At 38.5% G+C, this 13,523-nt stretch overlaps 1 protein-coding gene across 1 annotated transcript; it reads right to left on the bottom strand.

Moving 5' to 3' along the window:
- Positions 1 to 1,912: 1,912 nt before the first annotated feature.
- On the bottom strand, positions 1,913 to 12,437 carry septin4a (septin 4a). The gene is made up of 13 exons (XM_084729687.1): positions 12,167 to 12,437; positions 11,651 to 11,670; positions 9,120 to 9,509; positions 7,595 to 7,691; positions 7,346 to 7,432; positions 7,009 to 7,132; positions 6,485 to 6,619; positions 6,239 to 6,356; positions 5,614 to 5,715; positions 5,421 to 5,517; positions 5,060 to 5,222; positions 3,447 to 3,549; positions 1,913 to 3,364 (listed from the first exon to the last, which is right to left on the bottom strand). The coding sequence occupies exons 1-13, from the start codon at positions 12,210 to 12,212 to the stop codon at positions 3,293 to 3,295; spliced, it is 1,554 nt and encodes a 517-aa protein (XP_084585813.1). The 5' UTR covers positions 12,213 to 12,437; the 3' UTR covers positions 1,913 to 3,292.
- Between the last annotated feature and the right edge of the window lie 1,086 nt (positions 12,438 to 13,523).

The raw sequence follows: 13,523 nt of genomic DNA, 5'->3' as shown, positions 1-13,523 counted from the left end.
CAAACTCCATTGGCAAAATCAGTCATTTTACAATGCAGAATTCAGAAGTTGCAGGTTTACTGCTGCCTTGGTCTTTTAGTTTGTTTGTGTTATTGTGTACTTTGGTGTTTTAAAAGGTTAATTCAGAGTCACTGAAGTCACACAATTACATAAATTAACTAAACATTCAATGCAGCGGTAGGCCAGGAACTGCTGTGTTCTGCTAGTTAAAAATGGCTGCTTTTGTCAGTGGAGTTCAGCTGATTCTGAGAGTGAGATATTTGGCTTGTATAATGGTGTTTTCCCATCTGAAAAGGCTGTTTGACAGCAGGGTAAAGTGGCAAAAATATTTTAATTGTGGCATACACTTTTTTTTTTTCAGGTGGGCCCATTTTTAAGGCAGCTAAAATATGTTTTGCCGCCGACCCTATCCACAGTAGTACATTGTTTAGCGTCCTACACCGGGACTCCTGCTGCTTCCCCAAAGTGAAGACCTGCTGACTGCCATCTATTGTAGATAATGCGTAGACTATTACCTCATACAGCCTCACTTCAAAAAAATTACCCCTTTAAGTTTGTTTTTTTTCCCAAACTGATAAAATTTGGATATGGTACAGATCAATTTGCATTTTATTGCAATTTTGTGAGGAATAATGTGGCACTGACACGTTTTTTTTTTTTTTTGTTTGTTTTTTTACAGTGATATTGTCTGACAAACAATATTGAACACCAAATTTAAATCCTCCTCCAGTCCAGAAAATCAGTTTAAAATTCCAATGGAAAATGTGTTGTGACGCCCACTTTTCTTTGTGTGTGCGTCTTTCATGTGTGTATGTTTATGTGTGTTTGTGTGCACATACGTTCGTGGCTTCACAGCCTTCTTGCCAGCCTATACATGTCACACCATAAAATCTCCCGTCTGTCCGTTTACGTGTGTGTCGTCAATGTTGCGTGGATCTGCTCCTCGCCTCCTCTGCTGTGTCTGTACGTCATGTCTGTATATGTGACTGTATTCAATATGTTTTATATTCTGTACTATAGTTAATCCTACTGTATCTGTAGCATGGCTCTGTTTTTTGGTTATACAGTTTGCCCTGTGCATGATGGAGCGTGTGTGTGAATGTGTATGTGTGGCGAGCAAGCTATTTTTTTACACAGAGGTGATTAACGATATGAGCCTGTTTGGGTGCTATCGTGTGTGCCTATACTCAGTTTTCCTGAACACTGTGACAACTCTGGCAAAACACGTACACATGGAGCGAATGGAAGAGATAAAAATTTACTGTCCTAATTGTTTTTTTTTTTTTTTTTTATGTTTTTAAGTTTTCCATTTTGTGAGTTGGACTGAGACATGGAGTGGAAAAAGTGAAAAAAAAAACTAAAAAAAGTTGTTGCTCTTTTCTTGATAACACAATAATGTCTAATATTCAATTTGAGTTTTGTAATATTTGTATGTACGTATGAAAGTTTTGTAAATTTGTGATCGTATGCACGTTTTGGCATATGAGTGTATGTATCCTCAAATTTTAAAAAAAGCTTGTTTCTTTTTGGTTTCATTTTGCATGTAGATTGCCGTTTAGTTCCTTTTTGTTCAAAAGTTTTTGTTTTTCCGTTTTATTTCTGGGACCATGTACAATACTGTATAACGTGGGCAGGATCTTGGACCTCATGCTACATTGATATTATATATGAATATAAAAACATGTTTTCCCTATGGAGAAAGTTTTAAGTTATATATCGCCTGTACACTTTGGGCTGCCTTTTAGATCTAACTGTCCACTGTTTAAGATAACAATGATAATGGATACAACATATTAATGATGAAGAATTATGCTGATGAAATAATAAAGATTCTTAATAAATCTTATTACATTTACAACATGTCTTGCTCCAGTGTTTAATGCTCTTTGTAAAAACATAAACAGACATGAACTGCAGTTCATCCTTTTTATTGATATATTTTGACTTTCTTGTCTTTACAAAACAAAAAATGAAGATTAAAAATACAAAAAAGAGAAAAACAACAGCTCATTGACAAGAATTAACACATGAAAAATGTTTACGTATTTAAAACCCAACGTCAACATCACTAAATGACCCCTAGATGGCAGCGTTACATCATTATAAGGGTTACTAATTGAGGAGACCTGGAACATATTTAAGTGGAAACAGACAACTTTTGGAGTTTTTTTGTTTTTTTTACTTTTCATTTTAACATAAATGTTAATTGATTGCACAATATAATGGTTATATTGAATAATGAGACCATGTACTTAGACTGGTTCCCATTAAGCCTTGCTTTCACCATGCAAATCTTCCACTGGGGATGATTTTATCAGGGAAAATTGTCTCCAATATAAACTAAATTAATTAACAAATTTACCCATTTTATCCTCATGCTTTCTTCCTCCCTCTACTAAGCCTGCTATAGTTACCTGTTTGTGCAAAGTTACGTTACAGAAGCTACAGTTAACGCTACGCAATACACATCATTACAGTAGCTTCAATTTACATTGAACAGGCTTCTTTTTTCTCTTATTTTTGAAGTGTTGATTATTGTAAACGTAATGCTCGGGTGAGAGCTGAAAAGTTGTCTGTTTCCACTTTAATAAAAGAAATGGAATACAAGTAATTAATTGTAACAGCAGAGCAACTGAATCCACTTGTGTGACCCGCTGAAGTCTTCTTGAACTGAACTGAATGCCTGTGAGTGCTTTAAGGACCAGCGTGTGTGATTTAGTGGCATCTAGCACTGAGGCTGCAGACAGCAGATTCCACGGGTGCAGGAGAAGCTACGTTGGCTGCAAAACTCATGAAAGGCATGACAGGCCAAATCTAGAGCCAGTGGTTGGTTTGTTCATTCTGGGCTACTGTTGAAACATGGAGGTGCAACATGGCGGCCTCCATGGAAGAGGACCCGCACATTCTGTAGGTATAAACAGCACATTTTAAGGTAAAAACAAAGAAAAAAAAGAATATTATACTCAAACTCTGTCATATTCTGTCAATAACTCCTCATAAATCTTACACACTGGTCCTTTAAGGCTAGAACATGCTTCTCTTAGCTGCACATATGCAAACAGGTGCGTGTCTTTTATAGTTGTACAGAGTTTGACAATACAGTTCACACATTTTTTTTAACTGCTTCAGACAGGAGATGGGTCAGCCAGTCGGCTTGCGTGACGATCTTTTGCAAGTCTTTGCATTTCCTGAATTTCCTTGTCATCCAAGTTCCTTGTCTTTGTGATCAGGGCGTTCTCCGTGTTTCTGGGCGCGCCTTGTTTGCCTCCTCTTGTGAGGAATCATGGGAGAATCAGCAGCCACCTCTCTGGCTGTGCTGCATCTGCTCCTGAATCCTCTCTAGCACCTCCTGCATCCTCCTCAGCTGCAGAGGGGAAGAAATGAAGGAGTAATGATTACCTCTGTAACTAAGTGAATGGATGAATGAAGCGATGAGAGAAACGTACCTCTTCGTCCTTCTCAAAGATCAGTCTGTCCCTCTCTGTGTCAACGGCAGCCAGCGGCAGAGGAAAATCTGCATCGCTCTCATCTCGATGCTTCTCACGCAAACTGAAACCCATATTCACACCCACAAACATACAAAGAACACAATCTGTGTGAGTATCTATGTCCCTGTACACACCTAGCATTGATATATCTTAGAGGATTGGATCACAAATGGCCACATGAATGTGTCCTGCTGGGCCAAACTGAAGGACATTTTTAGTTTCACCTAATTTTTGAACAAGCACACAGTGAAAATATGCTCAAGAAAAGCTGGTTGATGTGTGACTTTTTTGACTAGTGCCCCTAACAGTAACATTTCTGCAATTCCTAAAGTTTTATGACAACTCTTCTCTCTGATTTTCTGCTTGTAAGATTCGTCCTGGCTCAGCAGCCAGTGGACGGAGTCAGAGGAGAATCTGCACCTGGTTATTTTAAGCCTCAGCCAATTTTGGTGGATTCCGTTTTCATTTATCTTCTCCTCAGGCTGTAAGAGACCGATGCAACTCACCAGTTTACAAAATCACTATGATGGACTGAGCACCAGGAGAATATTTTGTCATGCTTAAATGTAAAGATCATTATTCACTCTCCCCTGTTGGTTTTGTTCTGATTATTCTTTCTTTCTTTCTTTGTTCCTCTTCTTATTTATTTATCTCAGTGTCTGTACAGCAAAAAGACAAAAAACAAAATTGGCTGGTGGGCTGCAAATTCCACCCACTACTCAGGCAACAAAATGACACTCACTGACCTCAAAGTGGCGCCGTAACAATCAAGTTCATGTTTTCACAATTATCTTGAACATGGCTTAGACTAGACTAAAAGTAAGATAATAAATAAAAAAAACTGAATGGATTTGATCGTTGCTGAATCGTCGTTGTATGATCTCAGGTCATAACTTAGTCAATACATGAATTTTGGTAATGACTGATTCAAGTGTGTGAGACTTATTACAATAAATCAAAATTTTTAGACATTTCACATTTCAAACCTACAGAGCTACATTTCTTCAGCACATCTGCTTAATTGTGATAAAAGTTTGTCTCACTCACTGCAACCTGTAGTCAATTCAGAAGTCCATCAATCTATATTTTTTAAAAATATACAAAATTAATTAACTTCTATACCTATAGCTTTAATACGTATAAAAACAAATACATAAAAAAATAATTGGAAAGGCACTTGATAACATTCTGAGTGTTTCAAGCAGCATCAATATTCATTTAAAATCTGTGTAATTCTGTGGTTACAGATTCCACACGAGCCTGGTGATCAGTGAGGCCCAGAAACATTCCACTACAGCAGAGTCTATTGTTTTTCCAAACCTAATTCTTGTCTCATTAAAGGTTTTTAAAAAAACGACATACTGGGTCTTTGCAAACAGAATGAGGTATGTGTTTATTTGCATATACAGCGGGGAGGTGACGTCCAACTAGGTGTGAACTGATGTACTCAAAGCTGTCCACTGGTGATCAATCATCCAAGTTGCATCTTGAACACCACCTATTTCAGCAAGACTGTAGGTAAAAATGTCATTTAAACAAACTGTATCTGTGTGTATTCTGACTCCGCTCACCTGCGTTCCCTCTCCTGCACCACCATGCGCGTCATGTTCTGGATACGCTGTGCTCTGTAGTTTTCATAATGTGTCTCCTGCGTCACATCTTTGAGATCCTGCATGTGGCTTCTAACCAGCATGTTCCTCAGCAGCAGGAAGTCAGAGTGAGCCGGGTTCTCCACTGAACAATGCAACAACAACGTGTTACTAGTTTAACAACTAGTTTTTATTTGCCATCGAAAAATCAAGGCGCTACAAACAGATAATAATGAATTAGCTGATAGACTGTGAAGTAAAAGTGAACCAGAACTATCAAAAAAACAAAAACAAAACCTCAGTAAAAGCTAACTAAAAACAAACAATACGTAAATATCTATACCTTCTACCACACCCCAGGGATAGACACGACCCCTGAACTTCCGCCCATTACTCTCCACCTGAACATTACTCCCAATTACTGCAAATGGGATGCTGTCCTGCAGAGAGAAGCAAAATCAATAAAACTGTCAGGCTTAACATGAACAAGACGGCACATTTCAACCATGAAGAATTTAACGAGTGAACCGACGAACCCTGAGTAGCTGGTCCTGTTGACAATCGTCTTCGTCTTCGTCAGAATCACACTCGGGAAACTGGTAGATGTGGATTCCAAACCGTCTGATCTCCTCTCTGACCTACAGCACATGAACACGTTGAAACAATAATGCTTGAGAGAGACAGAGAGAGAGAGGAAAATAACAACAAAACTTGATGAACTGATAAGGATGAATTGTTATAACATTGGCGAGCTCTCAACTTTTTATCTAGTGCCATCATCGAAAACAGCAGGCAGGTGATTGGATGAACCATCGGTCTATCACGTCAAACACGGGTTAACTTCAACCAAAGAGATGAGGTGAGCAGTATCCAGCTGGTTGCTTTCTACAACCTCATCTCCACTAAATCCTAGATACTGGTCCTTTAACATAAGCTAGTTAGCATTGTGACTGTCAGCATGTTAGCATGCTTACATTACCATCTAGCTCAAAGCGCTGTTTTGACCAAGTGTAAACTGTATGTAAGTGCAATGCTAAAATGCAGAAGTACCCTTTAAGTACACTGGATACCTGACAGTAAATATATCAAACAACCTGTGTCTTCAGTCATGTGTTTCAGTGCAGGGCAGTGGTGTCTGTCTGTGTGCTGATGATCTCGTACCATTATCTTCTTTTTGCAGATTTCTGCTTGGGTCATACTGTCAGCTTTGGCAAGTACCGGAATGATGTTCACTTTTTCATGCAGAGCCTTCATGCACTCCACGTCCAGAGGTTGAAGACTGATGGGAGAAAACGCAAACATACAGAAGTATGTACAAAACATAGTGAATGACTTTCAGGTGAGGCTGTTGCAGTGAGTGTTGCTCTAGTTTCGCTTCGTGTGCAGAAGTGAAACATGTCAGCATACCCGTGGCCAAAAGGGGAGATGAAGTAGATGCAGCAGTGGACTCTGTTGTCCTGTATGTTCCTTCTGTTCAGCCCACTTTCGTCTCTGAAATACTGTTCGAACTGCTGGTCAATGTACTCTTCAACTGTCTTCCAGCTGTTGCAAACACATAATATTTCTGTGAGTGAAACAACAAACGGTAGCTTATAACATGATCTATTTCAAAATAAAAGCCTATTCCTGGGGCCAGTTTATACTCCAGATCTTAAATATATCCAATGTTGCATCAGTGCCACAAAAACAGCACCTTTTTTTTAGGGTATTTTTGGGGCGCTTGCATTTATTTTGACAGGGACAGCCAGAGATATGACAGGAAAGGGGGCAGAGAGAGAGGGGACGACATGCAGCAAATGGGCCACAGGCGGGAGTTGAACCAGTGGCCGCTGCAGAGAACCGAGCCACAGGGGCAACCCGTACCACAAAAACAGCCCAGTATCCTGTCAAGCTGGTTTGAGTTTGCAGGAGAACAATACTCATGACCTCACCATTCGGTATTGTCTACGCCGTCTCCAAACCCTGGCGTGTCTATAATGGAAAGTCTCAATTTGACTCCTTTCTCCTCTATGCTGACTGTGTGTTTCACAATGTCGACTGTTTGACTGATCCGTTCTGCAGACACATACACGTGCAAAGTCAATAAATATACACAGACACCAATTTAACAGTGTGAGTAAACATGTAAACACACACATCAAGGTTAGGAAGTCACATTTTGCAACAGAAACGTATTTACTACATTAAAGCCGTACATCTATTCCCAGCTATCCCAGCCATCATTCTTTACATGGACCGCATGAAAATAAATAACATAACTAATCTCACCTTGTGCATTTGGGACCTTCCTGTCTTTGTAGAGGTCCGTGAGGAACAAACTGTTAATTAGTGTAGATTTACCAAGGCCACTCTCCCCTACAGAGAGAAAGAGAGATACTTTATAACCGTGATTCTTAAAGTAGACTAGAATTAAACAAAGAATTAAACAAAATCATGTCTCCGACACAATTCCTGGGGGATGTTACATTTACCTCAACTGACACAGCCTCAATCAAGCAGACAAATGAGACGACTCACCTGCCACCATCAGTGTAAACGTGAAACCTTTCTTCACTGTCTTTCTGTGAACCTGGTTGGGCAATGTGGCAAAACCCACATACTCCTTGTCTTGATCCTGCAGAAAGAATATCTGTTTAATGTTTTCACATCTTTTTATGTCTTGTCTTTATTTTTTTACACCAAATTATAGAAAATAGTATCAATAAGAGTGCTGAAGTATAAGTATTGATAAGCAGTATCATAAGCAGTATCAATATCGGTATCAATAAAATCCTGACAATGCCTGTCCCTAAATATCATTGCAATCTGTTTCTCTTTCAGTGCATTTACACCGTCTCAAGTGCTTCATTCATACTAAAGTATTGACACATTATAGCATGCAATCACACCTCTGTTTCAAGAAAGAATACAGATCAGACAGTGGGCGATGAAAGCTAAAACTGGTTAAATAATCAGTCATTGGTGGTGATCAATAACCTTGATAGACCTCTACAGAAACATTCTCATTTTCCCTCTGGTGCAGAATTCATTTTTTTTACTTAAAAATATTCAGACACTGCTGTGAACATTATACTGATATTGTAAATTTAATGTTTAGGTAACAGAGTAAGAGAGTGAGTACTGGTGTTACAACTGTCACAGTGTCCTCTGCCTCACATGTGTATGAGCTGCACTGCAGTGCATCATGGTCCATCTGCCGCAGCGGCATCAGGGGACAGGGTGTTTGAGGAAACAACACTCTCTGTCATCTTTATAGCTCACCAAAGCCGCCCTTTCGGTGCAGTCTAACACTCAGTCTGGTCTAACACTTGTTAACCACACTGACATACAGCTCTGCTTTGAATATGACTGACCTTTGTTTTAACAAACTCTGTACTTTGCTTATATTGCGAGGACATCTGGCAGTGTGGGTAAAGGTCTAGAGATGTACTAGGATGAAAAGTAACAGGTCATTTAGTGGAAATGACATAGTCTGGTTCAGAATGGTGGGCAAAAGTTAGCAAATGTACAAAACAATGTATGTTGCAGTACTGCACTGCTGTGGAAACTTCATTACTTATTCATACTTTCTTGCTACTCTGATAACATGGTCTACTTGATTTAATTTTGATAATTTGATCATTTATTTCCTCAAGTTTCAATTTTTTAACTTGTTCTTTTGTCAATTAATTGTAAAGATTATCCAGTAGTCTTGCATGTCTTTCATGTTTTCTGTATTTATATTAGATCTTGAAATTATCTGAAATAATGATGTCAATGAAATGATTTGAAATTGATCGGATATCTGACCAGTTGATTCAAATTCTTGAGACTCTTTAAATCAGTGGTTTAGTTCAGCTTAAAGATGACTGTTTTGTTGGTTTGCTTGTATTTGTTAATCCATAGAATATCTTCTACAGAATAAAAAAACAATTATATTCTTGCAAATACTGTTAATTTTTCCATTTACATCTTTTCAACACAATACAACAACTATGTCACAACGACAGAAAATAACATGCACACACTAATCATAGAGGAACAAAAGCACAGAGAAACTCACCTCTGGAGAGTCATAGGGGTCATACCGTACCCAGGGGCTATGTGGACGCGAGGCCGGGCTGGACGGACATTCCACAGACACCTGGGAGGCGAGCTGTCTCCTCAGAGGTTTGGGCTGAAGCTCTGCATCTGATTTCACACGAGTTGGTCTGGGAGGGACTGTTGGAGAGCTAGCAGGCTGGCACGCGATGGGGCGGGGTGGAGGTGGAGTCCCCGGAAGGCTGCGGAGTCTCCCATTGGGTGGCGTCCCAGGCCCCTCTGCCTCACGGGTCACGGGCGCCTGGTGGCCTGGTGTCTGGTGCTGGTCAGCAGGCTGAGAGACAGGAGGCAGATCCCTCATGGCGTAGGGAAACTGGGTGTCCTCCTGGTCCTCAATGGACAGACTGGACAACTAGGATGGAAGGCGGCAGAATTACTCATGGTTTTATATAGTTGATGAAAAGTCTCAAAAATATAACTCACTCTTAATCAAAATTGAAATGGAAGGAATCTGTCTCTTATTTACTGATCAGCTTGGAAAAATGATGGAATGATAAAAATAAATATTTGAGGACTGACATTAAAGAGAAACAAAAAGATGGAAGCGGGAAGAAAATTCTAAATTAAAATCTAAATACTTCATTTTTTTTAGCTTCTTTCATTTAACATCTTCATTATTAATTTCAAATTATATGAACAAGACTTAACTGATAGGAGAGTTGTCTTGAAATGCAGTACTGTACACTCTAAGTTTCAAGTTTGCAGTTAGGTGAGATAACAAGGGAGAGAGAACGGCAATAGGAACATACAATATTGTTTTATTTTCAGCCGATACAGATAATGGATAATTACTTGTTTCTCATGGCCGACACCAATAAGATAACAAAGAATTTTTCAGTTTTGCATTTTCAGAAGAATGAATTACTGTAAGAACTGGTTCATATAACCTGTAGTTCCTGCACACCTGAGGGTAAGAAAGGCTCAGATGTTGTGAGCAAAGATGGGTGATTTAATATTCAACAGCTCTGACCAACCTAAATCTAACTAATTGATCTAACAGTCAAATATTCAGTTATTTTTTTGAGTAAATTTCTAAAAAAAAAATATATATATATATTATAGCCAATATTTATAATTTCATTGTTGGAATAATAAATAATGATATAATTTTATAATAATTTCTCATTATTGCCCAATTATTTATTGGACCCAATGTCTGCTGTGCATCCGTACTTAACAAGCTGAAGAAAAGTCAAACCCTGCAGTGGTAACACTCGGTTTATTGCAACAACAACGCTGCTGCAGTTTGCCACCTTTTGTTTCAGTAAAGGGGTTCTCATCATAAGATGTAGATTATTTTAATGTGGAGTCCAAAATGAAGGGCAACCAGAAAGCTAACAAGAGCACAAAAATCTTGAAATCAGCAGGTAATCAGAGAAAACCATTACGCATGGTCTGTTCTTTTATCAGCAGAATAGAATAGAATAGAGCAGAAAGTACTTTTTTGTCTACACTTTGCGAGCAGAAGACATAAATTTGTCTTTGATTGCATGTGCAGAAAAACTGCTATTTAGGAGTACTTCAAACTAACTTCCAATCAGGACACATTCAAATACAGTTATAGAAACACAATAGGAGCTACATTAAAAGGAGCACCAGATCCCCTCCTGTGAAGTACTGTCATGCTGCAGAGAAACCCTGTCCTACAAAGTTTTCAGTGAAAATGAAAATTCTAATGCAATATTTATCATTCCCATTAATTGTGACTCATATTGCAATTATAATACCTGTTAACCTAAATGCAATATGATTTTCTTTACCATACTGTGCTGCCTTAATTAAAAATTATATCAAATAAGATATTGTACTATCACTATGACAACACCACAGGTATAAAGACAAACACTAACAGACTGCTGGTTGCCTCAGTCAAGGCCATGCTCTGTGAGTACATGACATGTACATGTCTACATGTCTTTTGTTGTAGTGGCTGGCTACACTTCACCCTTTCTTCACCGATTAGCCCTGAACTGTGATCCCATTATATCATTACAGAGGCCTTCATCCATCTGTCCAGACAGCAGCAGAAAGTCTGGAGTTGGACATTAATAAACACTAGGGTCAAACTGGGTACAGTAACTAGACTGAAGCAATAAAATACCAAATTTCAAGTATTTTTACAAATAAATTTGAATAAGTATGTTTCAGTATGGAGCTTATGTACACAGTTAATTAGTTAATTAGTTATACAGTTTTCTCCAGTCTCATACTGTCATATTGACCCAGTATAAAGACATCAGGACAACACAGCTTGGTGCAGTGCTGCTGCTTGGCCTGATCAGGGTTCATCTGGCGTTCCTCTACCTGTCAGCTCTCATTACCCACAAATCCATGCAGCGGGCTTAACCCAGCTTCTAATGCTCTAACAGGGAGGGGGGTTGGAGATTTAACACACATGCTAACAAACAAACACACACACACACACACACACACACACACTATGAACTCTAGATATGAACACTATCAATAAACTAGTCTATAAACTTGTCCTACCTTTTCAGAAAAAGTTTCAGCTTTTTTGAGTAGAGAGGGTGGCATTTAAATGTGGGGAAAAAATGTAAAAAAATGTAGAAATACTTATGGATGTGAATACAGACAGATGATGAGAAAAGAAAATTATGGCACTACTATATTTTAACATTATATGGTATTATTGTTTTTTGAGTAAGTACCTTTACTTTACTGTCCGGATATCAATAAGCAAAACATGAAAATAAAATGCAGGACTTTAAGTTAAAGCTAGTAGGAAAAAAACACTGACTGACCAATAACATTTCTTCTCATTGTTTTTATCACATGTGCAGGTCTATACTGTTCTATCAGTAGTGAGGTGACAAAAATACAGCGAATAAAGTGCAAAAAGTCACAACTAATACAAGAACACAAGTGTCATACATTAAAAAAGACCCTGCAGGAATATTATAGACTGCTATAGTGATTTCGACTGGTTGAGGAATATAACTATATTAAAGGAACTATCGGCGTGTAAATGTTGGTGGTAAGACGTACCTTTTTTAGTGCTGCGGAACCTGACCGGAGAAGACATATGCTCCATGATGCTGCCGGCTACTTAAACTATACAAGAACTAATAACATGTGATGAGGCATATGGTGTCCGTGTGTGTGTGTGTGTGTGTGTGTGTGTCCATGCATTACACTGAGCTCCGGGTGCAGGGCTGTCCGCACAGTCAGGCCACTCTGACGAGGTTTTAAGTAGAGAGTGGTGGAGAAAAGTGTAACAAAAAATAAAATAAGATAAAATAAACTGTAATAAAATAAAATAAATTAAAATAAATAGAAAAGTGGAGCCGGGATTTTGGTCCACATGCAAAACAATTTTGCCATAATTTATTGCGATTTATTTTTTTAAACTTTTTTTAATTACAGCTTTTGCCACCCTCGGCGTCATTTGCGATTGTATACTCAAGTGATTTACGCATTTTTTTAACTGGTTGTACTTGTGTACAAATAAAGTTTTTATACAAAAAAGAGGACTCGTGGAACCAGGTGATATGCCCATACGTCGCGTGTAGAAGGGACCCATTGATTTGTGAAACTCTCGCGAGATTTGTACACGCTGTTTATTCATTGTGCACGTTATACAAACTAATCACATTTTATAGTGTGAAATACTATGGTTAAGATCTGGGTATGTGTAGGAACACAAAACACGTCACTGGGGTTAAATAAAGGATCATGGTTTGGGTTGAAATGATTACTCTCGCGAGATCTTTCGCGAGTCTGGGGTTCCCTTCTACACAAGACCCATAAAATGTGCTAAATGCAGTTGACTTCACTAATTGACCTAGCTACTTCTCACTTCAGTGTTTGATGCTAATATTAAGTTACACTACTAGAATTGCTAAAAATACATAATAATAATTTCCAAAACTCCTACTGTTAGTGTATTTTTCAGGATTATCTCATAATTATGCTCATGCTAAATTTATGCTAGTTTGTGTCTCTCAGTTACCGTTAGCTAACCACTGGGAAAGTCTCGGAAACTCTCATAGACCTCAGGTAAGCTGCTTTCTAATCGATGTACGGCATTTTACTGTACTTGCATTTGCAAAAGTACAGTTAAGCTAGTCCTCATCCTCGAAATATTTTCTCTTGTTAAACCGAAATGCGGCTTAAAACACTTCCGATAAACCATAAATCTCACCTATTCGTCGCTTGCTATGGTTTCCAACGGGGCTAACCAGGAGTAACGGGTGAAGTGTTGTGTATTTTTGTTTAAAAACAAAACACGTAAACATATCGCTAGGTTAGATACACAGCGTCCTGACCTGGCAGTAAACGTCTGAACCCTTGGTAACATGAAGTCCATAGCAACTTACAAATAAACAATTAATGGCAGGACAAT

The sequence above is a fragment of the Lutjanus erythropterus genome, chromosome 11 (genome assembly GCF_056507025.1).
Source record: "Lutjanus erythropterus isolate fLutEry1 chromosome 11, fLutEry1.hap2, whole genome shotgun sequence".
Lineage (NCBI taxonomy): Eukaryota > Metazoa > Chordata > Actinopteri > Lutjaniformes > Lutjanidae > Lutjanus > Lutjanus erythropterus.
Note: the sequence above shows the minus strand (reverse complement) of the source record. Positions and strands in the feature narration are given on the sequence as shown.

Coding starts and splice junctions, on each gene's coding strand:
- septin4a (XM_084729687.1), bottom strand. CDS start 12,212: ATGGAGCATATGTCTTCTCCGGTCAGGTTCCGCAGCACTAAAAAAG. Junction 7,692..9,119: donor ACCCCTATGACTCTCCAGAG/GTGAGTTTCTCT, acceptor TTCTTTCTGCAG/GATCAAGACAAGGAGTATGT. Junction 6,620..7,008: donor GGCGTAGACAATACCGAATG/GTGAGGTCATGA, acceptor TGTTTGCAACAG/CTGGAAGACAGTTGAAGAGT.